We start from the raw sequence: 26,610 nt of genomic DNA, 5'->3' as shown, positions 1-26,610 counted from the left end.
TTCAGTAGATGCTGCTCCTCCATTCAATTGGAGTACTGCCTTTTGGAGTAAAAGCTGAAGTCACCCAGAGCACCTCCGCAATTCTGTGCAACGGTTTAGATAGCTACCTCACAAACTGTCATCTTACAGGAGAGTAAGGACCCTAAACCTGAAAGGAATCAGACCTCTTCTATGCTGGAAAGGAATGCTGTAAATTAATGCTTATAACCATTTTGTTGGCTTTTTTTTCTTTCAGGGCTTCATGTTTTCCCCACATTTGTAATATATGAACTCACCATCTTGCTGTTTCTTACGCTGTCAGTTGTCATAATGAAGGTATATTTTCTTTATCCCTTGATAACGTAGCTATTTAAAGTGTTGTATGCCATATTTACTTTAGAATCTCCATTATTGGACAGTTTTTTTTCTAAATGCTGTATACATACTGAAAATGATTTATATAAATATTATTGGTGAAACACCATTATGATTGCTATGCTCTGTAACTCTTATTCATAGGTATTTTGATGCCAGACTACTAGTATTTGTGTGCTGAATATAGAAATTGTTGTTATATTTAGACAGATAAACATGTACTCGGTTAGATCTGTTGGTTTTATGACAGCATTATCAAATGCTTTTTCACTATACCAAACACTATAGTATTATTTTTTGTTCAAAGGACACTTGTTAGTAAACTGTCTTATTGTGCATTAAGATATTTAAAGAAATTATGGTTAAGAAAGCCCCTGGTTTGTCCTGTGTACAGCCAAAATGTATGGTAAAAAATGTTATATCCATTACAGTAAGCACTTCTTATCTTCCAGACTTCTAAAAACACCTCCCCCCAACCCCCTTCCAGTTTGTTTTGGCAGTGCTTGTTCTTTCTCTGATTCTTCCAAAGAGCAGCCAGTATATCAAGTGGATCGTCTCAGCAGGGCTGGCACAAGTCAGTGAGTTCTCTTTTGTTCTGGGAAGCAGAGCACGCAGAGCAGGAATCATTTCTCGAGAGGTAAGCTATTGACTTTGACTTCAAATTTAAGATGATCCCCCAATAATTAGATTCTATATTGGGAAAATTTATGAATTTGTTAGTTTTCCATGTATAGAACCTAATTATTGGAGGCTTATCTTAAATTCGTCCTACTTCACTGCTACATCAGGGAAAGCAGCAGGGAGGCAGGCAGCTTCCTTGCCCTCTACACCCCTCCGTGCTCTGCTTTGGAGCCTACCAGCCTTTCCATCCCCATGCCTGCCTCTCACAGCCTATGCCCCCTTCTCTCCCCTTCTTCTCCTCCCCCAGCTTACTGCCAGGCATGGCTCCAGTTCTGTTAGCTGCCAGGGTATGGAGCATATGGAAGCTCTGTCCCCTGTTCTGCCAATCAGTAGTGTCCCAGGGGCGTGAGCTGCCACTGCTGCTGATTAGCCAGGCAAGTGATAGAGCTTCTGTGTCCTCTGTGCCCTGGGAGGGAATGACACAGGAGCTACACCGGATGGTTAGCCACAGGCTATAGGGGTTGGTGGGGACAGAGGCTGTAGAGGTTGGCTGCAGGGGAGCAGGCACTTACTATGGCTCTGATTCTGGCTCTAACCTGAGCTCAAGCCTAAAATCAGAACTGCAGCCAGCTGCCTGCCCTCCCTCCACCCTACCCCCAGCCTTGTATTCAAAACTAAGACAAGGGTCTCTCTTCCCCATGCAGAATGGGGGGAGAAAATTGTCTTGGATTTGAGTAAATATGCTAATAGTTATTAGGTTTTCATACTATGTTTATCTGAAACACACAGTCCAGTTTGGTGGTAGGCTGTGACTGATCTTGACATATTAACTAAATAAAAAAGAGGTGCATAAACTTGTATTTGTTGCATGCAAATTTGACTTGTAATGAACCATGGCCAGTGTGAATACTCACTCAAAACAATCAACCCCCCAAAACACTTCAGTACTGGGTGACTAATTTCCATGTGTCACATGAAATAAAATCGCAAAAACTGCACTTCTGTAAAATAGTTGCACGTTGTCTAAAGACAGAAACATAACAATTGTTTGAGGCCTTCTTGTGTGTACATGGAGTTCAGCAGGCTGTGAGATATTTTTGTGGGATCTTTTCTGTCATTGTTCTCTACATTACTTTGCATTTTATAATGTGTAAACAACATACTTCAGAATGTATAGTTGCATCTCCAGAATGAATGTAAACAGTCAATGCATGGCTTATAATTAGGTTGCCTATAAAATGACTAGTATTCTGCTGTTAAATAATCCTATTTTTTGAATGTAAAAGATACTTGGTATTTGACAGGTGACTTTATTTGCATACCTTATGCTTTCAAAATTGGCCTGTACATACATTCCAAATGTGGGAGGCATGGTTAAATTTAAGTAGGATGTGTATATGCATTTGTATTTGCAGGCATGTTCAGTTTCAGGCTCAGACTTAAAGTCAAACTGAAGAGTGGTCCAGAAAAGTTCCTAATTTACTTATCTCATTAACCTTTCAACCTTTTCTTAATTTATTGTGCATCTATGAATGTGAACTGTAGAACTTGCATTTTGATTTTTAATTTTCAGGTCTACCTCCTTATCTTGAGTGTGACTACGTTAAGTCTTTTACTTGCACCTGCACTGTGGAGAGCTGGAATTATGAAATGTGTACCAAGGCCAGAAAGACGCTCAAGTACCTGACAAGACTTTTAATAATTCAAAAGGAAAAAAGTCTTTCCAGAGATTCTCCTCATAGCTCATTGTATCTCTATGCAGTTAGAAAGCAAGAGGGTTTGGAATATTTCTCTAAACATGCACTTGGTTATGAGCCTTACTGATGCTACATTTAAAAAAAAAAAAAATGTTTGGTATACTGATGATTGCACAGCTTTTACAAAATACACTATCATATTAGAATCTGCGATAATAACTTTTTTGTGTTTGATCCAATCAGTTATACAGAGTAGAAAATATTTTTAAATACTGTATCATGCAAATCACCTGGAATATTTTGCCTTGATGTGCCTTTTTATTACATTGATTTGCACCTTGTACTGTTCATTCATAAAAGTCTTATTTTAAAAAATTCAAGTTATTTTATGGTGCCTATGGTACCTTCTTAATGTAACTCTTGAGCAATTTAAGTATGTAATATTTAAGAGTTAATATGCTGGTTTTGCATCAGTCGCAAAACATTTTCAGTGATGTGTAAAGCCTAGACATTTACACAAAAATAAGGTTTAGCAGCACTGGCATAACGCTTTAAGTGCTAAAATGCATATCCCAAAATGATGCAGCCAGCATTATACATTTATACTCTGATTTTCATGATATTTTTTAAAACATTGTATGTATTTTATTTGTATTGTAACTTTATTTGTTCTGGTGTCTTCTATTTATTGACAATATTTTTGACCTAAAGGTTGATTTAGGGGTGACCTGACTTCTAATTTATGTTTCAAGATTAATTCCAATTGTCAGCACTTTCAGTTATTGATTTACTGTTTTACTGATTGTTTATACTTTGTATTCACTGAGACCAAAATAAAAGTGTATGTATGGAAAACCTAACTCTGAGAACTTAAACTAGACATGGAAATATTTGAATTACTTACTAAAAGTTCTTGAGATTGGATGCCAGTGTTGATTGTACTTTACAAATTATTTTGGTTAAATTATTTTGAACAACATAGGAAGTGACAACTCTGGGTATGCATTGAAAACCGGCATAATTACATTGCATCAATATTAGATCAACTTGAGTGTCTTAAACACCAATGTTTTGAATGTGTTATATGAGTCTGGATTTTTTTTGAGTCTGTTATAGAGCAAACTTTGTAAGAGCTCTTTCTTTAAATGTCATAGAATGTAGTCTGCTTAGAGAAACTAAGGTGATTCATCTTGGGACTTTTTATCTGCTGTATCCTGTTTTTATTACACTACAAAGATGTATTTAATAACTATAAAGACATATGTACAGTTGTAACATTTTCAATCAAGTATTGTACTGTCACATGAAACTGCCATTTTTGTGAGAGTCAACTATAGAAAGATAGATGTTGCATATGTACATTAGAATCTAACCTGCCAATTATTAAGTATTCAGATAATAAACTATGTCTTTTAATAGAAAGAAACTTTGAATCTGCTTTACCTTTTTTATTTCAGCATCGGACATTCAATTTACAAAAAAGGAATTCATCAGCCTGTTTACTTGTAAAGCAGTCAGAACAACTTACTATTTTACACATAAATGAAGCTCTAATTTATGCCAGGATAGTGGTAGATTTTCCAAATGTCCGGTTTAAAAAAAAAGCGGGTGGGCAGGAACCCAGAATAAAAAATTAATCTGCTATGGAGAACTTTACTTTAATCTAGTCAATAGCATATGTCAAAGAAGATCCATCTTTTATTAATTTCCTTTTGAAATTAAGACAGCCATGTGAAAGAGGAGTGGTATTTTGGTCATTAGCTGACACAGATGTGTACATGCACTATATTTGGACAGATGTTGCAGGTCTAGATATTGAATGTTATTTGCATAAATGTGACTGACTCTTGATTCAGTCAGATGTCCTGAGAAGTTTCTCTAAGAATTTGGAAGAAAGATCCTTCCCTGTGGAGCAGTCACTGTTTTTGCCCGTCTTTTGGCATTAGCTATAAAGGCTTATTCTAAATCTGTATTGCAATATTTATTACTTGGATGTGCTGAGGAAGACCCTTCAATGCAGGATAATAGGAGATCATCACATTTATCTTTGGAACAACTGAGTTCCTGATGCATGGCAGAAGGCATTTCAGTGGTGAACACCCTGCGCTTAAATGGAATAGAAAACCCATTTCTTCTCACATATCTTCTGATATGAGTGAGGCTGATGCCAAGTCTAGTGAGAGATGACACCATGAAAATAAGCTATCTTGTGCTATCAATTCTGTCACGCTTCCATAGCCTGAACTTGAGCGACTTATTCGCTTTTGAAAGTACACTTGAAAGAAAATTAAACAGCAGAGCATAAGAAAAGCGCTGACCAACACTACTACCATGAAGAAAAGCCAGATTAAAGTGCAGGGGTAAATGCTGTAGTACTGAAGGAAAAAGATACCCAGAGGTTTATATATCTGAAGGCAGTCATTAACCCCCCCAGAATGTGCTGGAACACTTGTGGGGGTTGTAAACAAGGGTTGTCTATGCACTCTCACACCAGCAAGGGGAAAACCAAGTGCTGTGCCTTTTAATTTAATCACTTCAGTAGTACTTTAAACCAGGGGTAGGCAACCCCCAGCACAGGTGCCAGAGCATGGCACATGAAGGCATTTTGCTTGGTACATGTGGCCTTGGAGCATATGGCAGGGAAGGGACCGGGGCTGTGCTGCCACAAGGATCAGGGCCCTTGCGGCTCCTCTGCCATTTGCCCTGGCACATCAACACTTTGCAAGATGAGGTTGTGGCTGTTTCTGGCACTCTGAAAAAACATTGCTGGTTCCTGCTTCAGACAGAAAGGCAGTAAGTAGCCTGGAAGGTCTGACGATGATGGTGAGACAGGAGGCAGTCTTTATGAAGAAAAGGTAGGCTCCAAATGAGGTGTTTTTCTTGTCTCAAGCTGCAATAGGTAGTCAGTATGGCCTGCTCACCTGGAACCCACCATGCTTCAGGGAAAAAACTGCTTTGCTGCTGAACTGGGCCTTCAAGGTCAGAAAGCTGCAGTACAAGTTAAAATGTAAAAAACTAGAACTCTTGGTTACAAAATAATACCTTTTATTAGACCAACTGAGAAATTGCAAAGAATTTCTTTTTCTGCAAGCTTTCGGGGTCATGTGGTACAAGTTTTTGCTTTCCCCCCACCCTTCTGTCCCTAGTTAATCTTCCTTCAGAGGTGGGGGGGTGGAAACAAGGGGGTACAGCATTTAGGAGAAGGCTCATTACCCCTCTGATCCTCAAAAGCACATGGAAAAATTGGAGATGGTCTGAAGAAGGGCAACAGGGCTGATGAGCACTATGGAGGGGCTTCTACAGGAAGAGAGACTAAAAAGGCTAGGCCTGTCGGTTTAGAAAAGGGGTGCTTAAGGAGGAGCATGAGAAGGGTTTACAAAATACTAAAAGGTGAAGAGAAAGTAAATAGGGAATTATTTCTCTCACAAGAATTAGGGGTCACAAAATGAAATTAGTTAACATGAGGCAGTTCTTTTTCAAGCCACGTGTCAAGGATGTGGGTAAATTGGAGAGTCCAGGAGAGGGCAACGGAAATGGTTCAGGGTCAGGGGTAAGGGAACTGGGCTTATTTAGCCTAGAAAAGAGGACTGAAGCAGCCTTCAACTACCTGAAGCAGGGTTTGAAAGAGGATGGAGCTAGACTGTTCTCAGTGGTGTCAGATGACAGAAAGAGGAGTAACGGTCTCAAGTTGCAGCAAGGGAGGTTTAGGTTAGATATTAGGAAGAATTTTCTCACTAGACAGGTAGTAAAGTGGTGCAACAGGTTACCCAGAGAGGTTGTAGACTCTCCGTCCTTGAAGGTTTTTAAGACCCATCTAGACAAAGCCTTGGTTGGAATGATCTGGTTGGAGTGGTTCTGCTTAAGCAAAGGGTTGGACTAGATACCCTCCTGAAGTCCCTTCCAATCCTAATTTTCTCCGATTCTATGATATGCACTTTTAAGCAGTACTTGTAGGTAGGTACCAAGTACAAGCTATGCATAAAAATTCTCCATATCTAATCTAAACTTCCCTTGGTACAACTTGAGACCATTGCTCCTTGTTCTGTCAACTGCCACCACTGAGAACCGTCTAGCTCCAACCTCTTTTGAACTCCCACCTCAGGTAGTTGAAGGCTGCTCTCAAATCCTGCTTCAGTCTTCTCTTCTCTGGACTAAATAAACCTGGTTCCCTAAGCCACTCCACAGAAGTCGTGTGCCCTGGCCCCCAATCCATTTTCATCTCTGCTGGACTTTTCAATTTATCCACATCCTTGACAGAGGCTTGAAAACGAACTGCCTTGTGTTAACTTGTTCCATGCTGCGACCCCTAAGTCTTGAGCTGAGCATTTAGGATTTCAGGAGGGATGGGGCAGTGGGAGCTAGTGAGCAGGGGAGTGAGGAGCCTCCCGAGTCTGGTAGCTGTAACTGATACAGGAGACCACAGAAAATCCTGGCCACAGCCAGACCCTCTCTCTGCCAGGGGGCAAGATGGGCGTTGGCTCCACCAACCAGCCCGTGGCAACTCTTCTGAGGTCTGGTGCTGACAGCAAGGCAGCCACCCCTCGCTTAAAAGAACCCCCATCGCAGTGGGAGAGGGGAGAAAAGCAGTGAGGCAGCTGCCCCTAGTACCACGCGGGCCCCCTCACACCGCCGTCCTGCGGGCGGGGCGCTGCTGCCCCGCCCCGCCCCGCCCCTCGCGTGAGCCCACGTGCCGCATCCAACGGCCTCCCGCCGCGTCGCTCTCGCGCCCATGCTTCCCGCGCGCCCGCCGCGGGGGGCGGGGCGAGGGAGCAAGAGTCGGAAGGCGCGAAAAGCTCGCGCATGCGCTCTCCCCTCCCCCTCCCCACGTCAGGGGCGGAGGATGCCCCGGGCTCCCCGCGTGTGGCCGGGCGAGGCACGTTCTCCCCCGTGACGTCAGCGCGCAGCGTCACGCCGGGGGGACGCACAAAAGTGTAAGTTTCAATTTTTTTTTTTTTTTTTTAATCCTTCCTCCTGCCAACGGTAGGGGCGGGGGGAAGGGGCGCGATCCCCCTCGGGCAGCGCGTGCGGGGCCCCGCCCCCAGCCCGGCCCCTCCCCCTCCCCCCGGCCACCCCGCGCAGGGCGCCCTCGGCGGGGAGCTGGGGGGCAGCGCGAGCAGGTGCGCGAGGCGGGGGGGCAACGGGCAACGGTCGCTGCTGCTGCTGGGGGGAGGGGCTGCCCCGAGGGCACGTAGGCAGGGGGCTCCCGCGCGTGTCCCCGCGCCCGGCCCGGCCCCGGCGCCTTGCAGAGGCCCCAAGCCGCCCGCGGAACCGTGCGGCCGCCGCTCCCCGCCGCGAGGCCGGGACGAGGAGGTGGGGTGCCGCGCTGGGGTCGGCCCTTGCGGCCTAGGGCCTGCGACTACCGCAGTGACAGGTCGGCGGAGGGCTCTGTGGGGGAAGGGCGCGTCTGCGCCGTTGTTGGGGGAGGGGGGGCATCTGGACAGCACCCACCCCGCGTGCCTGCCTGTCTGGCTGCAGTGCCCCGAGGGCTGTTGGGAGTCATGGGGGGTTGCAAAGGGCTAAGGGGGGGGGGCAGTTTCCGAAGTGGGGATGGGGTGGGAGCAGGACAGCCCCATCAGAGGGGTTGGCCATACTGTGAGGGGACCAGGGCTGTTCTCAGCGTCCCAGCACCACTTTGCTGAGTAGAGAAATGACCTGCGTGGTCCTGTGCCAATAGCACTGCCAAAACTTTTCCCACCTCCTAGCTAAAGCTGGTGTTTTTCTCTCTCTTTCTCTTCATTTTTAGGCCATAGGGCTCCTGCCTCCTTCACTTCAGCAGGCCCCGACGTTGGTTTCGAGGCATTGGTAACATGGCAAAAGATGTGAGTGCGCGGGAGTAGCCTGTTTCCACGTGTCTGGTTGTGCGTGGGAAGGGAGCGGGCTGAGCATTGTGCCCGTGGCATTGGTGTCGGTGGGAGCGTGTTTTCCGCACCGCGCTGGGTGGGAGCTGCGCTGTCTTTGTTGCTCCTGGAGGAAGCTCGGGATAGAATTTTTATGAGCTCTAGAACCGGGGTGGGGGGAGCTTAAGATTTGAAAAGACCCACAGCCGTTTGTTCAGTGCAGTATAACAAGAACCACCATCTTGCTGAAAAGCATTTGTGATGCTGGCATTTTGTGTGCTTTTGTTGGGGATTTGAAAACCTGATTTTTTCATTGTTGTGCCAGCCTTTTTTAACACAAGTGAATAAATTTATTATTAGCATTCAAAGTTGTCAGCCAGTAACCTCTGAGTGATGCAGAGGGACAGATGAGTGTCAGTGCCATGCGTTGACTCGACCCTATTTAAGAGCTGTATCATATTTGAGGTAGTTCCTATGTAAGCAGTTCAGTCTCCATGCCTTCATTCTTTCACCTTTCTTCTGAAACTACCAAAATGATGCCACTTAGGGCCATTAGGAATCAAGCTTCTGGGGATTTCCCCATAGGCTGTACAATTAAAGCTGTTCAACCTAAAGGTGAGTCATAATGAAAAGGGACTACCTTTTAAACTGTTTCTCTCCTTTTCCACTTTTAATGTCCTTCTGCACAATAAGAATATTCATCTTCTCCTGCACTCTTAATTTAAATTATTACCTTACTTATCATTGGACTTCCTTATTGGCAAGATACCAAGAAGTTTAAATATTGTCATTTATATATCAAGATGTGTATCCTAAAGATTTAAAAATGTAGAGAACATGCAGAGCTGTTTGGGGTTTTTTTTAATTAAAACTGATTTTGATCTAGTTGATTGAGGATTGCAACAGTTCACATCATCCTCAAAGTGGCAAGGATTTCAGTACGATATGGTTTAAGAAAAACCTTAAGACTGACTTAATGAATGAGGAGACAACCAACCGAAATACATAGTTGCTCAGAGCTTGCCAGGAAAAGATAAGGGTAGCAAAATGTGTTACAGATAGCTAAAGAAGCTCAGGGGATAAAAAGGAAGAAGGCTTGCTATTAAATGAGGGTGAAAATAAGGAATTTAAAATGACTGAAATACTGAAGTTATTTTTGTTTTTAAATCTATCCTTTAAAAAAGAAAGAAGTAAAAGAACTTAAACAATTAATGCATATGAAGATAATTTGAGAGGGAGAAACGGATCATAAAAAATGATGAGTTTGTTTAGGGAAGAGAAGATTGGCCGGACCATAATAGATTTTTAGATGTGTACAAGTTCATTTATAAAGAAGGTGAATGATTATTCTGTGTTCACAGGGGTAGGGGAAAATAGTTTAATTTACTGAAAAGATGATTTAAGTTGGGTTTTAGGAAACCCTTTCTAAGGATAAGGGTACTTAAGCAGTGAAGGAGGCTACCAAAGAAGGTTGTGAATCGTTCTTTCTTTGGAACTTTGTCTGTTATAGAACCCCTACTAGGAATAAACTAAGCATACTTAATTCTGCCGTGCAGTAGAAAGTTGGACTATATGACCTCTTTCAGTCCCATTATAACCCTATATTTCTGTGATTCCTAAGAGTCTGTAAGGTGAGTTTATATTTTGCTAATCAAGTTGCAGTGATGCAGACAATAAGACTGAGGTTGGCAATGTTTTTTGGCAGCAGAGCCAAAACAACCCTGCTCAGGTCTGAGGCACTAAGACCTAGCTGTCCAGGGTGCAGTGCAGTGCAGGCAGAACTCCATCAGAGCTCCTGACCACAATATGGCGCAGTCAGTGCTCCCCTCTACTGAAGCCCCTGGTAGCTGACTCTGCCATGACACAGGCAGAGAGTTCTCTCTGCTGAATGCCGCCAAAACCACGGTTCTACAGGCCAGATTCATGGTTCAGCAAGCTGCAAGTTGCTAACCCCTGGTGTAAGACATTGGGTTCATTTGCAAATTTGGTGTATCCAAGCTAGTTTAGTAATAGAAAACTGAGGTACTAATTAGTATTGTTTACTTTTTTAATCTAAAAAGAAAAAAAAATTTAGATTCACTGTCCAAAGCCTAATTTCTGTCCTTAGTAAGTAACAGGATGAGTCATAACAGAAAAAGTATCAATTCATTTCTAGGTTCACATTTTATGAAGACTTATGTGTATGTAGGCTTGCACATAGTCCCATGGAACCTCTGTGGAACTGCATATACCTGCTGAAGTGGAGTATGTACCTACATCTGCAAGACTGGGACTCTACTGGATAATGAAACTGAACAAGACAGCACAAGTATACAAAGATTATTTACTGCCAAAATGAAGGCTATTGCTGTTTAAGAGGCCTTAAAAATTACAAAGTTAATTGGTGCACTATGAGAGAAGATATTTGGATTCTAATGATGCATTTAATAAAATCTTTCAAAATCTTACTTAGTTTAAACTGGCCTAGATACAATGTCATGTAGATTATAAAGTAGCCAAAGTACTTGGAAGAAGAGGTAATGATAAATGACAAAGTATCAAGTTAGAATTTCCTCTCACTTTTTTTATTAGACATGGTCCAGAGGTTGTTCAGTTTCTTAATGAAGATGTTACATCTGACTGAATTTAACAGATTTTGTAATAAGTAAAGAACATGTTCTTTGATAATACTATATATGGATCAGTTGAAAATACTATTGAGGAGAGAAAAATAATACGAAGTGGGTGCATCTACATATGCTGTTGCCACAGAGCAATAAACTCTGGCGCATACTGTGCTGGAATTTATTGCTCCTGGGTGCTATGTTTGAACGTGAGCCTGGAACCATGGCATGTTGAGCTGGGTTGGAGCAGCCCTGGCTGGCAGGGGGCCCTGGTGGTCAGCCTGCCAGTCCAGGGCTGCTCTGACCCAGCTCAGCATGCTGCAAAGAGGCTAGCTGGGGCATGAGGGTGCTCCATTGCAGGGGGTGCCTGCCAGCTAGCCTTGCACTGAAGCACCCTTGTGTCCCAGTCAGCCCCATTAGTGTCTACATGTGCATTGCTGCGGAGTAATGAACTCTGCTGTAGGATAGTGCTTATTTACAAGTACTAACCTGAGGTGGAGTTAGTTAATTTCCTGTGGACTAATAGGGCTGCACATGTAGACACTGAGACTTTGCTATTGAGCTAATTAGACAGCTCTGCTATAAATGTCTTGTGTAGATATGCCCAGTGACAGATAAACACATGTACATGAAGACTTTTTTTTTTTTTTAAATAAAGTCTAATATTTAGGAAGAAAAAGTAAAACATAAAAGGAGACTAGTTGAAAAACCATAATGCTTAAAGAATTAGGACTGGAGGTAGAGGTCAAATTAGTTCTGAATTGCTAATATGATTTAGCGGTAAAAGTGGCTGGTGATATTTTTGTTTATGTATGCCAACATATCCCGTAAAGTAAAGAATCACAGCAGAACTGTACAGAGGAGAGCCGGTTTGGCATACCATATTGCATTCAGAGCAACCCATTACTAGAAAACTTCTAAGCTGACTGTATTCAAAGAAACAGCAACAAAATTTTGGAGAGAATGGTGACAAAAATGATGGAAAATGTAAAGATGTGTAACTTATAGGCGGTAGGGAGGAAACAAAGACCCTGGTGTTTGAAGAGTGATTTTATGTTTGCACCTTGGGGGCATGATACGTTTCCTTTTTCTGAGGTGTTAGGTTGGAGGGTCTTATAGATTCATTTGGAAGAAATGGAAGTCTTTGAGTCAAGTAATGTGTACCTTTTGCCTGGTTCTAGCTCTGGTTTTTAACTCTGTGTGTGTGTGTGTGTGTGTGTGTGTGTGTGTGTGTTACATACATTGGTGATCGTAAACCAAAATAGCTCACAGTAATCTCTTGAATTCCCAGTTTAGTCAATACTCCATTTCTGGTGGTTGACCACATCTTCAGTGTCACTCCAGCAGCCCCAGAACCTTCTCTTTGTGATTATCCTGTTGTACTTTAAGAAGGAGAAGAGTTACAGGCAGTTCATCCATAGGATAAAGTGTTTTATCTGTTCTTGGACTTGTTGCTGTTCAGCAAATTCATATAGTCATTGAATCATAATAGGGTGCAGTTAAAAAGGGAGTACTTTGGAAACTATGGCTTGGAGGAAACCTTAACTGTAAGCACTATCAAGCTGTCAAATGTTATCTCTAGGGCAGGTGTAGGCAAAGTCTAGTCTGAGGGCTGGATTGGGTTTCTGGTGGCCTTTATTTCCCAGCCACCCCTGCTCAGCTGGTTTCCATGGAGACCCCAGTGGTAGTGGCACCGTGACAACGTGGGGTCACTGGCCCCAGCAGTGCTGGTCGGGTGGGGAGCTGCTTTGGGCCTGGGGTCTTACAGTGTTGACAGCGCAGTCTGGAGCCAGGGCAGTTGCGATTTGCTGCCTGCATGCCCCTGGAAACCTTGATTCCATGGTGTCATGGTGCTGCTGCTACTGGGGTCTCCATGGAAACTGGCCTCAGCGACATGAGCAGGCACTGCATGGGAATGGAATCTGGCTGCATCTGCTGTTTTGCCCACCCCTGTGCTAAGAAGATGGTGAAATTTCTGTCCCTTAATTGGGCACTAATAAATGGAACATTGACTAACTCTGCATTTGGTAGGGAGATATAATAGTGACCTAATAGTTAGATGGTAACTCTGATATGATGTAACGGACGGGCCATTGGTCCTCATGTATTTATTTGTACATTAGAATTTGTATCTGAAAATCAAGTAAGGAAATACTATTTATCATAGAGTTTTTAAAAAAACATAATAATCAAAGTTCTTAAACTGGTAGTTGAAGAGCTGACTGGTTGAATGATGCTGATTTTTAGTTACTTTAATTGCAGAGAAAATCTTTGAGGTTTGTGAAACAGGGGGCAGGCTTGTGACTGGCTTTCTTATAGGAATTATAGTTACATAGGAGGAATCAGAGGCATACATTTGGGGGAATGCCAAAAGAGAATATGTGGGTGAGGAGACCAGGCCAAAGGGATTTAGAGGTTCTTTTTTCCAGAAAGGACAAACTGCTCATTACAGTAAATCAGGGGTATGGCTTGTGTTGCACTCTGGGCAAGATCCAGCTTGGGGCACACAGGAGGCCTGCCTCCTGTAATGCAGGGCATGTTGCGGTGGCAGCTCTGGCTTCTACCTCATACCCTGTGCCAGAGCCAAAGCTGCTACCACATGCTGGCTCTGGGAGGGGACAAGTTGCAGTGGTGGGGCTGGCAGCTGAGGAGCTGGGACCAGTGGCAGTGACAACAAGTGAAGTGGCTGGAGGGTGACTGGGCCTACATCAGCCATTGTTCACCCTCCTGTTACTGATTGGCATTTCTACTGGGGCCCAGTGGCAAATTCCTTGGCAGACCACACGCTCATGTTCCAGTGCTGGATAAAGCTGCTCCACAGGCCAGATTAGCCTGTGGGCCATATGTTTGCCACCCCTGCATTAAACATGCCTAAAGGCTTTCTCAATGTCAGTTTCCACATAAGCAATTGCTGTAGTTGTCTCGGGGATATTATGCAATTGTCTCAGAGTCTAGCTCTACACAATCACTAATACCATTTTGTTCCTGCTATGAAAACATTTCCAAACTGTACTGGTGGATTTCTCAAACATTTAAATTGTTTGTTCTACTCATACCTTATTTTTCACTTGAATTGTTTTGCCAAATTTTTTCTTTTGACCTCTACATTGTCTACCTAGAATAAATGTTACGTGCTCAAGTTACGTCTGGAAGTATTTAGTGAACAGCTTTTTAGTGTTGTATGTCATTCATTTACCAAGTAAGACTGACCCTGTATCTTTGTGCAGATTGACTCTTATGCCTGTATGTAATCACACTGACCTTCTTCAGAGGGTTTTGCCCACATAGAGCTCATTGCAGGATCAGGACTTGGAGCTTTTCCCAAAGATATGGGGAACAAAATACTGTATTTATTTGAATCCAGGCAAGGTTTCTTTCCAAAATTAATATAGGAAGGGAAAAAAACCCTCATCTTGGATTTGAGTACAAGGTGGTGGGGGTGGGGAAGAGCAGGCAGTTGCTATGGCTATGATTCTAGCCCTGACATGGTGTTGGAAACAGAGCTGCAGCTACTGCACTCTCCCTCCTCTGACCTGCCGCCACCTCATTGCTGGCACCACAAACTCCGCCTCCAGCCCAGGGCATGGAGCAGGTTGTTGCTCTGGCCACAGCCTGCCCTGGTAGTGGTGGTGGCAGCAGCTCCCGTTCCAGGTGGTGTGAAGGCATGGGGATGGTGGGTTGGGGGCAGGTGCTGAGGCACATAGACACAGGGCAGCAGCGGGGCAAGTGATTGTGGTGGGGGGGACAGACAGGCAACAGATTTGAGCATTGTCACATACATCCAGATTGACCAATGAGAGAAACTCCTTTGTAACAAAGAAAAGCTTGGGCAATTGTGGTAACAGCTAGTGTTGTGAAGCACTACGTTAAAAGTAAATAAATGGCCTCTAATTTAATTTAGGACAATATTTTTCCATATATTTTAGTGTTACGTTGAGGATAAATAATATACAGATAATCTCACATGTGCCTACTAAGCTTGTTTAGGTGAATTTTTATTTTGTTTCATTCATAGAACTATTTTATGAAGCCCAGTATAAAGTAGTGCATCTAGGCTGTCAATAAATTCTTTAAGCAAGGCATAGTGTAACATAGTAAGATCTGCAAAATCATGTTTTATTAGTTTTAGCTCTCTGAACAAAATCCATTATAAATATTTAATCCTATAAGAATTAGATTTACTATATAGTGTTAAAGTTTAATAGTTCTGTGTTTTATTGTAGCAATTCATTACTATAATGCAAAGCTTTTATTTTACTTATTTTGTATGGTATTTCTAAATTAATTTTGAACAATTATCTGTGGCCCTGGATCCCAAGGTTATATCTGGGCTAAAATTTAAAAAATTTAAAGGATGGATGGGCTTTTTATTTCTATATGATGCATAAAGAGTCTGAAAGGTCTCTGAGATTTTTTCCATCTGATTTTTCTTTACCTATGAGGAAAGTTTTCTGATAGGTTTATTTTTATTTATTTTTAGAATATAAGGAAAGATGAACAGTTTTATTTCAAATGACTGGGGATATAGGCTTTAACAAAAATAACATGTATTATTTAAGTTTCTGCGTGTACTTTTTGATTAACATTTAGCTCACAGATTATTAAATAGTCTGATTTAAAAAATCATTTATCCTCAGTCAGTTTTCACATGTTTGGTATTTGATAATATACTTTTACTTGTACTCTAGTTCAAACTTTTTATAGGAAAAAGAGTACTTAAGATCTGAATTTCTGATGTTAAACGTTTTAGAACATAAACATTTTTTTTGGAAGGAAGTAGGCAGAAGACATAAGGTAACCCTTTGGCTCTCCATTAGTATTATAAATAAATAAACAAGCGCAAAACTCCTCCCCCATTTCCCCAGCTGAGGTGGCTTGCCAGTAGCAACTGAGAAGCCACCTATCTGTTCTGTAGCCTATCTGTAAATTGTTCTTTTGCCACTTCTTCAAACTTTGTTTTACTTTAATTGTACCTTTCAATATACTGTGGTAGCCTTTTGGTGTATGCTGTCATTGTTTTTGTTATGAACAGCTTGCATTTATAGTATGAGTAAAATAGCAGCTTTTAATTTCTTGTAGCTACAGTAGATACTTTAAGAGCACTACTTTTAATTCTATATCTGCTTGACTGAAGACTACTTATGGGTGATTTATGATTGGTTGGACTGGGGCAGGGTGTTTTCTGCTTTCTTGTAGGGAGTTTAATGCATTGCTTTAATTGTCCTTATACCTAAATGCCAAGCTGATGGGCACAGTTATATCAGAATAATCCTTTGGAATTCTGTAGGCATTTAAACCACACTGATGTGCAGATAAGTAAGGTAAATGGCTTTAAATAAATAGATTAGTTAGTGAGGCTTTAAAGCTCAAGAGCACTGGCAAAATGGGGGGTCCAGGAAGGGTGGTCGTTCCTCAGGGGAGTGATCCTACAGGTGCAGAAGGAGACAATCCCATTGCGCATAAAAGGGGGGGCAAAGGGGCCAAGAAGCCCTGTTGGCTGAACAGGGAAGTCCAGGAAAGCCTAAGGGATGGAAAGAGGTATACAGGCTATGGAAATGGGGTAGCTACATACCTCCCTGGGTTGCACTTGTAGGGAATCAGTTAGGAAGGCCAAAGCAGGATTAGAACTTGGGCTGGCGACAAAAATTAAGGACAACAAAAAGTTTTTCTGGTGTATAGGAAGCAAAAGGACGGTGCAGGTTAACATAGGATCCTTACAGGACAAACTAAGGCAATTGGTGACAGAGAGTGGGGGGACGAAGATGAGTTCTTCAGTGAGTTCTTGGTATCTGTATTCCTAGACACAAATCAAGACAAATCTCCCAATTGGATCATAGATAGACACAGGAGGGATACCAGTCCACCAGCTGTGGACTGTGGAGGGGCTAGATGTGTTCAAATCAGCAGGCCCGGGTGAACTTCATCCAAGGATGCTGAAGGAATCGGCCAGTGTCGTAGCAGAGCTGCTGGCATGGCTGTTAGAGCACTTATGGTGCTCTGGTCAGGTCCCAGAGATTGGAAAAGGGCCAATGTAGTCCCTATTTTCAAGAAGGGGAGGAGGGAGGAACTGGGAAACTATAGGTCAGTTAGTCTCACCTCTATCCTTGGGAAAACTCTGGAAAAAATCATTAAGGATCACATTTGTGAGACCCCAGCAGGTGAAAAAATGCTGAAAGGAAATCAGCATGCATTCATTGCAGGTAGATTCTGCCTGACTAACCTAGTTTCTTTTTATAACCAGGTCACAAAATGCTTAGATGTAGGAGTCAAGGTAGATGTCATCTACCTAGACTTTAAGAAGGCCTTCGATATGGTATCTCATTCTGTTCTCGTAAATAAACTGACGACAGGCTGTGATGTAGATGATTACACGGTCAGCTGGATGGCCAAGTTGGCTTAGGGGTTGCACCCAGAGAGTGGTGGTGGACGGATCAATATCGACCTGGAAAGATGTGGGCAGTGGAGTCCTGCAAAGGTCAGTCCTTGCAACAGTGCTATTCAGTGTCTTCATCAGTGACTTGGATGAGGGTGTGGAAAGCACCCTGCCCAAGTTCACAGATGAGACCAAATTATGGGGCAAAGTTTAACACACCAGAGGGTAGGGAATGGATCCAGGCGAATCTGGACAGGTTTGAAAAATGGGCAGAACGAAACAGGATGCAGTTCAAGAAAGACAAGTGCAAACTGCTGCACCTGGGCAAAAAGAACCACCAATACACTTACAGGCTTGGGGGATGACCTTCTCAGCAGCACAGCAGCAGAAAGGGATCTTGGAATCATAGTTGACTCCAAGATGAACGTGAGTTGTCAGTGTGACAAAGTGATCAACAAGGCTAACTGCTCTTTATCATGCATTAGCAGATACATGACGGGCGGGTCCAGGGACGTGATGCTTCCCTTCTATGCAGCATTGGTTAGGCTGCAGTTGGAGTACTGTGTCCAGTTTTGGGAGCTTCACTTCAAGAGGGATGTGGAGAATCTTGAGAGGGTTCACAGGAGGGACACTTGTATGGTCAGGGGCCTGCAGGCAAGGCCCTACAAGGAGAGACTGAAGGACCTAGATCTCTTCAGCCTTCTCAAGAGAAGGCTGAGAGGTGATCTTGTGGCTGCCTATAAATTCATTGGGAGGGCAGCAGGGAGAGGCTCTATTTACTAGGGCACCCTCTGAAGTAATGAGGAACAATGGCCACAGACTGACAGAGAGCAGATTTAAGTTGGACATTAGGAAGAACTTCTTTGTAGTAAGGGTTGCCAGAATCTGGAATGGGCTCCCAAGGGAGGTGGTGCTGTCCTCTACCTTGGGGGTCTTCAAGAGGAGACTGGCCAAGTACCTAGCTGGGGTTGTCTGACCCCAGTGCTCTTTCCTGCCCAGGACAGGGGGTGGGACTTGATGACCTACTGAGGTCCCTTCTAACCCCAGCATCTGTGAATCTATGAAAATCTTGTTAAGCAGTAACTGATAATATAGTATTAGTACAGATGATGTTGAAGCTATAGCTTTTAAGAATTAGCTGGAGAATAAACGCACATTTTGTTCAGGTATAGGATAGCAAGCACTGAGAACTCTTGTTGGAAATGGTATCCCAGCATCCCAGCTCTTCAAGGAAAAAGCCCCATGGAGTCTCTTTGATTCAGAGATTCGGCTGATTTGGCAGCAGCCAAGTCTCTGAATGAGATTCATCTGAATTTGTTAGAGACAGTGATTTGAATCACTGAATTGAATCACTGTCCCCTGGATCGGCCAAATCTGAGGCAAATAGTAGGTGCTTTGCACAGGCCTAACACGTACTGCCAGTAGTACACAGACAACCTGCGAGTGATATGTGGAAGGCTGGAGGGAGGGGCCACATGTACACAACCCAGCCATAGCCTGATGCACGTGGCCAGGAATGCAGCACTGTGTGTGGAGCAGCACCTAGCAGGTAAGTGTGTTGCAAGGTGTGGGGAGGGGGTGGGAATCGAGGTCCCCTCTAGTGAGAGGGAGTGGAGCAGAGGTATGGGTTGGATTGAATCGGGCTCCAGGGCGGGTGGTGGGATGGTCAGAGCCTGGGCGGCTAATTCGGTGGGGGGGAGGTGTCTCCCCGCCATTGCAAGTATTTCAGTGGAGGCATGGGGGGGGACATGGCGCCCTCCTTCTCTGGATTTGTGTGCAGGGTAGAGGCGGCTTCCCGCTGCTGCTGCTGCCTTGGGAGCCTTGCATGATGCCATGCTCCTTCTGTGCGCTGACTGCAGTGTGTCCCCTGCCACCCAGTGGTGGAAGGTGCATAGTGTCCTGTGAGGCTCTAGAGGCAGCAGCAGCAGCAGGGTGCAGAGCCCAGTACGTAGTGAGCAGTCAACCTCTGCCCTGCATACAAATCTGGGGGGCATGTGCCCCCCATGTCTGCTCCAGGGTGCATGCAGCAGTGGGAGCTCCAGTGCTGCTGCTACCTCTGGAGCTGTGCAGGTTGGCATGTGCCTTCTGCCGGGTGGGCAGAGGACTCAGTGCAGCCAGTGCGCGGAAGGCACATGACATCCTGACTGACTGGAGGTAGTGGGGGTGCAGAGCGCAGCGGGCAGCCCACCTCTGCCCCGCACATAAATCCGGGGGGCCCATGCCCCCCATGCCTCTCCCAGGGATTTGTGTAATTGTGGAGGGCCTTTCATGGCTCTGTCTTGTGACCCGCCTCAGCCCTAGGGCCTCATTCACCCCAGCCCTGCCCCTGTCCCGCTCCCTCTCTCACCGTGGGAGCCTCAATGTGCACCTCTCCTCCTGCCCCTCCCCCTCCACAAATTTACCTGCTGGGCACTATGTCTTTGTCTCTGTGTGTGTCTGCTACTCCCAAGCTACAGCGCCCTTCCCCCCCACCCCCCAGTCCTTGCTGCTTCCCCTCACTCCTGACCCACAGTACCCCACATCCTGCCATGGCATGTGGGGAGTACCCCTTCCCTGGGCTCCAAACGCCACACACACATCCATAGCTCCCACCACCTTCGCAAATTTCCTGCCCCCCACAAATCCCACTGCCACCCCCAACCATACAAAGTACCTGAATAATTTTGAGGTTTTAGCTGTGCAATTTAAAATCACAGTTAATTGCAACTAATTTTTAATTGCACAAATAATCATAATCAGGTTTTTAAATTGGAACTCTTGTATGGCTACAGTAGCTGATAAAACAATGTTTTATCATTACTAAAGGTTTTGATGTTGTTTTAATGCATAGTTTTACCTATATGTAAGAAAAATTTGCAGGTGCTACTTAAGGCTGTATTGTTTAAACTTGGTGGTACACAGTCTGTCAGAGTTTGGGAACCACTGTTTTAGGCTAGACTTCTACTGGTGCAGATGAGTGCTAATTAAGCTTTCCTGCACCAGATGGAGAAACTGTCTGGTAAAGATTTTATGCCTTAAAGGAGGGTAGTTTGTTTGCACTGCTGCATCATTCCCTGGGGATTCCACCAGGGTGAGATGGTTTTCATTTACCATATTTACTTGGGTAACACACACTTTTTTTCCCAAAAATTAGCCATCCAAAATTGGGGTGCATGTCTTAAGGAAGGAAGCTAATTCCCACACTCGGTTGGAGGTGTGAGGATGCTGGAATGGCTGCCGGGATTTGGCTCTTTTCCGGCCGTATGGAATAGAACGTGCTCTTCAGCATCACTTGTCCTCCCTTTCCTGCTCAGCCTAAAGCTAGCGCACTGATTTTCAGCTGGGGTGCTACAGCACCCTGGGGTGACTTGAGATCCTGTTGAAGGTGCCATAGGGTACCATGCAGTGTTAGGTGTGTAAACATGATTCACAGTAAACCCAGGGATTTCAAATTGGAATTCGTACGGTCAAAAACATTTTGACTTGTGGTCTTCTGAGTTCCTTGCAACAGAAGAACTGCTGTCTTATTTTTCTGTAGTCAAGAAACATGCCAAAACTAAGAGGTGGTGTTTTCTAACGGGTGCCTCAAGTACAAGTGAGCAGCTAGAGGTTTCATCTTCTCACAACCGCTTTTGAATTGGTAGCAGCTTTGCCTGACCAGCAGCTGTGACAGGGTTGTCATTCTCTGTGGATCAGCCTTAGGAATGAATAAGGTGCTCACTTTACCACTGTATTTTACAAATGCATGCTATCAGCAGAATAAAGTTCGGGCTCAGAAGTCTTTGATTTTGTAGCAGGGTAATGTACTCTAGTTAAACATTTCTTCTGATGTTCCTGAGTCATGGAAGGATTGGCTAGAACAGAATCTCAGCTGTTTCTTCCCCACTTCTGACCCTTTGCCCCAGTCCTGTTCTCCTTGCTTAGCTTAGTTCAAGTCTTCTTGCCCAGTCAGTTCTAGTGTTATCTCCGGGGCTTCCTATTAGTGTTAATTTTCCATATTCTTTAAAGGCACTTTTCTCATCCAGTCCAAGTTTCTGTCTCCTAACTTCTTATCCAACCCTCCACTGTTTTCTCCAATTGCTTCAATTTGCTGTACCAAGCATCTTCATCTGAATGATCAGCAGGGATCCAGGTTTTCTGTTTCCCATGGAAAAACGGAGAAAACCATGGATTTCCCATTTTTATCAGAAAAAAATGCAGATTTTCCCTTTTAGAAGAGAAACCCGCGGATTTCCCCCTTTTGCAAAGAGCTCTGAAGGCTGGCTGAGTTTCATCCTGCAAGAACTGTTTGCAAAAAAGGGGTGGGGGAAACCCTCAATCCTGCCCAGAGGGGAAGGGGGAGGGGAAAGGGTGGGGCCCAATGGCTGCTTCAGGCTCACTCCTCTTGCTGGAGGTAAGTGGGTTGCAGGGCAGGGCTGCGGAGGGAAGCTGGCTAGGGGATGAGGGAATGGGGAGGTTTGCAGCTGGCCGGGAGGGGGTTTGCAGCCTCCCCACTCCCAGTCAGATTACTTGGCCGGCTGCAAACCCCCTAAGCTGGAGTGCTCAGCCAAGGAGTGCCCAAGTTGGCTGGGGTCTGAGGGAATGGGGAGGCTGCAAACCTCCCCTGTTCCCAGCTGGAGTGCCCAAGCTGGCTGGGGAGAGTGGGGAAGTTTGCAGCTGGCCAGGCACTTCTGGGAGGGGTGGGGGAGGTTTGTAGTCTCCCCCACTACCTCAGCCTCCAGCCAGTTTGGGCACTCTCTGGCCAGCAGTGGGGATTTGCAGCTTGCCAGGCGCTCTGGCCAGGAGCAGGGAGGCTGCAACACCCCTTTCCCCAACCCCCTTGGCCAGAGTGCCCAGCCAACTCCCTGCCCTACTGCCCTCCCCCGGGCCCTCCGAAGTGCAGCATGTGCAACTGGTGTGGCAGGGCACAGTGGGGCCATGGATGAAAGCTGCCTGTCACTGCAAGCTCCATGCTGCCCTGGACTCGCTTCCTCTGTGTGCATGAGGGCAGTGCAGGGTTGCCCCCCTCACTGTTGCCCCTGCCTGCAGGTGGCCAGGGCAGCACGGAGCTTGCAGCAGCAGCCAGCTTTCGTGTGTGTGTGTGTGTCCCTATGTGCTGCTATGCCAGGTTGCACATGGTGCACTCCAGAAGGCCTGGGGGAGGACAGCAGGGTGAGGAGAATGAGCCTGCAGTGCACACCTGCCCTTCCTCCACTCCCCAAAGAGATCTGGGGGTTGTGGGTCCCCCTTACCAGCTTATGCTCCTGCTGTAGCAGCCTCTGCCTTTTGTTGGGGGCAGAGGGCTGTGGACCTGGGTCCCTGGCAGCTGTGGGCCCCTCCAGGAGGGCCTTGGGGTAGGGGCTGTGGATGGGAGGCAAGGGGCACGAACAGGCCTGGGGGATGGGGGGGATGGGACTTAGCGACACCAGCAGGGCTGTGGGGGGGGCATTTAATTTTAACTATGGATTTGGGGAATTTTATGAGAGAATTTGCAATTTTTTATCAGAGAATTTGTGATTATTTATTCATTTATTTATTTTTTAATTATGAAAAACCAGGATACCTACTGATCAGAAGCTGTGAGGTTCTTAAGCTTGCTTAGTGTGGATCAAATTTTTGAATATCTTGGCCATAAACTGTCAAATTTCCATGTATAAATTTGGATTTTTAAGATCTGTAACTTGACCATAATTGGGAGAGTTCTTACAGGGGCAACAAAAGACCCAGCCTTGGAACTAGATACCACCCTACTATAATTCAGCTTCCTATTCTAAAGCACAGAAGCACTAGAGCAAGGAAAATGTTTCAAGGATTACATGTGTCTTGGGTCATGCAGCCCCTCTTTCGCAGAAATGGCTGAACTTTTTCCAAGAAATCAGTTTGAAGTAAATTCCTTCCATGAACTATTCCAGTACAAATAGTTGCGACAAGTTATATGCAATTTAGAGATGGGGTCTCTAAAATGGGAATTGTCAAGGCACCTTAAGGTACTACCACCCCAACTTATATTAAAAACAGGAAAACCAAACTATAAAGCTACTTGCAGTAATATTTTAACATTGGAATGTCAGAAACGTCAATCATTTTTAAACTCATGCTGCTTAATTTTTTGGTTTATCTTTTTTTTTTTTTTTAATAGGGCCCTGATCCTACCAAGACAGTTGTGATGCAAGTTTTTGCTTTTATTGACTTTACTGAGACTTCACCATTATTTATAGAATATATATGCATTACATTTTTGTAGTCATACCTATAAGAAGTTGAACAAGTTTAATAATTTTGCTTTCACATTCTTTATCATTATGCTTACATCTTGCAACTTACTTGGCACATTTTGACAGTTTGTTTACTTCAACCAGAGTTTTGGGCACCCCGCCTGGAATAACTTGTAGGTTCTTTGAGCATATGTTGATGTAGATTCCTTTGCTTGTGTTTATGCACTTAATGTATACAAGATCAGCCTTTTAGATAGCAGTGTATGGAGCTGCACATGTGCACTCTCTCTCCTTGTGCTCACAGTGGAGGCTATAAATGATACAGCAGTTAAGACTTTCATTTCCCTCTCAGCTTTTTGCAGTGAGATTAAAACTTGTTGAATGTCCACAACCTGCTGCTTTCTGCAGATCTCTAGAATTCTGTTCTTTCCTTAAAATTCAAAGAATTTTGTAATCTTTAATTTTCCTTGAATTGCACGTTCAAGATGGTAACAATAACCTGTTATTTCATCTTAAGTTCAAAGCTGGCTTGTGGCTTTTGATGTCTTAAGCTGCATACTTAGCCATATACCTGACTCAAGTACCCAAAGCAAGTCAAGAAGAAAGTATGGGGCTTCTGATATATAGGTTACATACTTCTATAGGCATTCACTCAGCCTACAGGAAGTACCTTGTATTTGCAGTGTATATAGTCTAATTGTTATCTGTACAAGGTGATGTCATTTGTACTGCCTACGGCAATGAGAGTTCTCACAAAGTATTTAGGGTGGTGACAGCCCATCTGCACCTACCCTTATGTAGATAAAGAATTGATCAGAGGCAGATCGTAGTAAAAATAGCGGCAAGTTGGGAAGTGTGTGCTCTGCTGCCTTTTTTTACCTGGTTGGTCTCCATATCTTTTGTAGTTAAGTCACTAATCCGCCTCCCTCTGCAGAAAAGGTTCTGCACCCTGGGGAGCCTGTTCTGTTCTCTCACACCCCTTTAAGTTGGTGCCTGGGGCTTGTGCACCTGTTACCCACCCACAGTTTTGCTCCTGCTTACCCGCTCACAGAGTTTATGGGGGTTCTAATAGATTTTATGTGCGACATACAGAAGGGGAGAACTGGTACTGACATTGGCATTAGTGGCACTATTTTATTTTCAGAATAAACAGGCTGATTCCCTACCAAGAAGGACTCTAGTACTCCACAACATTTTCTTTTTCATTTTCTGTCTTACACCCAACACACTCCTGAGGCAGCAGGTTTGATGGGAATGTCAGGAGTCAGGTTCCTCTCTGCAAATGTTGGGTACTTTGTAGGAGGTAGGTGGATGTTAGTATGGATGTATGTAACCTGTCTCTCAAAAACTGTTAGCTAGTTTTGACCCTAAAGAGGCATGATGATAGAGAACAATGTTACCACCAGGAATCTGAGGTAATGTCAGGAATCAGCAAGCGTGTCAGTAGCTGTAGAATAGCTCATATCATTCTGTTTTCTAGTGAGAGATTGGATGTCACCAGCTAACACTGACCCTTTTCACCACACAACTGAGTTACTGGCTGGACTCCATAAATGTATGAGGGAAGCTTTTACAGTGTCTTCTCTGATTAATACCTTAATAGCAGGTATTTCAAGAATATATTGAACAGCCAAGTTAGATTATCTACAGATGCAAAGGACTCAGTCCTCGAAGGGTATGGGACTTCACATAAATATCCTGGAATTTGGAGCCAACAGCCTAGCCTGCATAGCAGTCCCTACCTATTTTCCATAGTTCTTCACCGCAGATCCTAATTTACAGGGGGTCAGTGATATACTATGTAAAAAGGGAAGTACAGTTTTGTCAAAAGAAAACATTGGGACACTTTCTGAACAGATGAGTGATTACCATATTGCAGTGATTTTAAACCAGAGTGCCATGACCTGGGAGCACCCTGAAGGGGTGGCCTGACCCCATGCGGAGATAGGGAGCATGGCCTGGCCAGAACCAGGCCCCATAGGGGAAAGGGGTGTGGTCCTGTCTCACGAAGGGGGGGGAAGGGTATGGCCCTGCCTTATAGTGAGGTGAAGCACAGGCTGGCCCCAGCTCAGCAGGGGGAAGGGCGTGTGGCCTGGCTCCAACCAGCTGTGTGGAGCTTGAGGTTTGGGAATTCAATAGGGGGGATGGTAGCAGTATGTCTTATCCTGTGGGGAGACTCGTAGACCAGACGAGATGGGCCCATTTGGCCCATGGGCTGGAGGTTGAGCACCCCTAGGTCCTGATCATCTTCATGCCAGTGCAGTTTTGGCTGAGAAACTTTGCAGAGATATTCATTCAGTCAGTTATTCATCTCCCATACACCCTTATCTGATTTCATGTCACTAGTCAGATAGTTACTTTGGGGCTGAATGGCAGTCTGCTAGCATAGGTGTTAGGTACTCCAGAACCAGTGTTTCCCAACCTTTTCTAGCCCAAGGCACACTTGCATTAATAAAAATTTTCCGTGGCACACCTGTTAAGGCATTCTCCATCCTCATACCTATTGTAACTCATTATAGCTCATTGCCATGGCAAAATTCCGCAGGATACTTGTTCATTTCTTACAACACACTTTTGTGCCCCTGCACACTGGTAGGGAAACGCTAGTCTAAATGAACCTGATGCAGAACAGGAAACCATCAATCAAAACCTTTTTCCCCAAAATGGAAGTTGTTGTTTTGTTTTTTTTATATGGATAGCCCAGCATAGATTAGAATCAGGGTAGGCTCCAGTATTAAAGATCCTTGAGTATTGGCCGTATTAAAAAATCTGACTTTTCATTCAAGTACTTAAGGACCACCTTGCAACAGTATTGCCTTGTAATTTGCCTGTTTAGTTGCACTTAATCTTCTGTCATCTGTTGATTACTGAAAATTTGCAATGGCCTTTTTTATCTGGCTAGTCTACTGCTGCCTGGGACCTTAATGTCCTTTGAAGAGATTCATGGAGCTT

At 44.4% G+C, this 26,610-nt stretch overlaps 2 protein-coding genes across 9 annotated transcripts in view; both read left to right on the top strand.

Moving 5' to 3' along the window:
* Positions 1–4,085, top strand: part of SLC9D1 (solute carrier family 9 member D1) — a 60,677-nt gene extending 56,592 nt beyond the window's left edge. For all 3 annotated transcript variants that reach the window (XM_090021780.1, XM_090021789.1, XM_090021771.1), the window contains exons 12-14: positions 236–315; positions 842–991; positions 2,549–4,085. In XM_090021780.1, the coding sequence (XP_089877906.1) occupies positions 236–315; positions 842–991; positions 2,549–2,662 (344 nt within the window). In that variant the 3' untranslated portion in view covers positions 2,663–4,085. The remainder of the gene's footprint in view (positions 1–235; positions 316–841; positions 992–2,548) is intronic.
* A 3,382-nt stretch (positions 4,086–7,467) lies between these two features.
* The window catches only part of TFDP1 (transcription factor Dp-1), an 88,843-nt gene continuing 69,700 nt past the window's right edge, over positions 7,468–26,610 (top strand). The window contains exons 1-2 of one of the 6 annotated variants that reach the window (XM_090021701.1): positions 7,468–7,603; positions 8,416–8,491. In XM_090021701.1, coding sequence (XP_089877827.1) covers positions 8,480–8,491 — 12 coding nt within the window. In that variant the 5' untranslated portion in view covers positions 7,468–7,603; positions 8,416–8,479. Of the gene's footprint in view, positions 7,604–7,657; positions 7,790–7,857; positions 8,044–8,415; positions 8,492–26,610 lie in introns of those variants that run through there. The other 5 variants (XM_090021735.1, XM_090021726.1, XM_090021692.1 and 2 more) reach the window with 5 other exon arrangements.

The sequence above is a fragment of the Crocodylus siamensis genome, chromosome 1, assembly GCF_052110815.1.
Source record: "Crocodylus siamensis isolate JL-2025a chromosome 1, ASM5211081v1, whole genome shotgun sequence".
NCBI lineage: Eukaryota > Metazoa > Chordata > Crocodylia > Crocodylidae > Crocodylus > Crocodylus siamensis.
The sequence above is the reverse complement of the archived record's forward strand: the minus strand, read 5'-3'. Positions and strand labels throughout refer to the sequence as shown.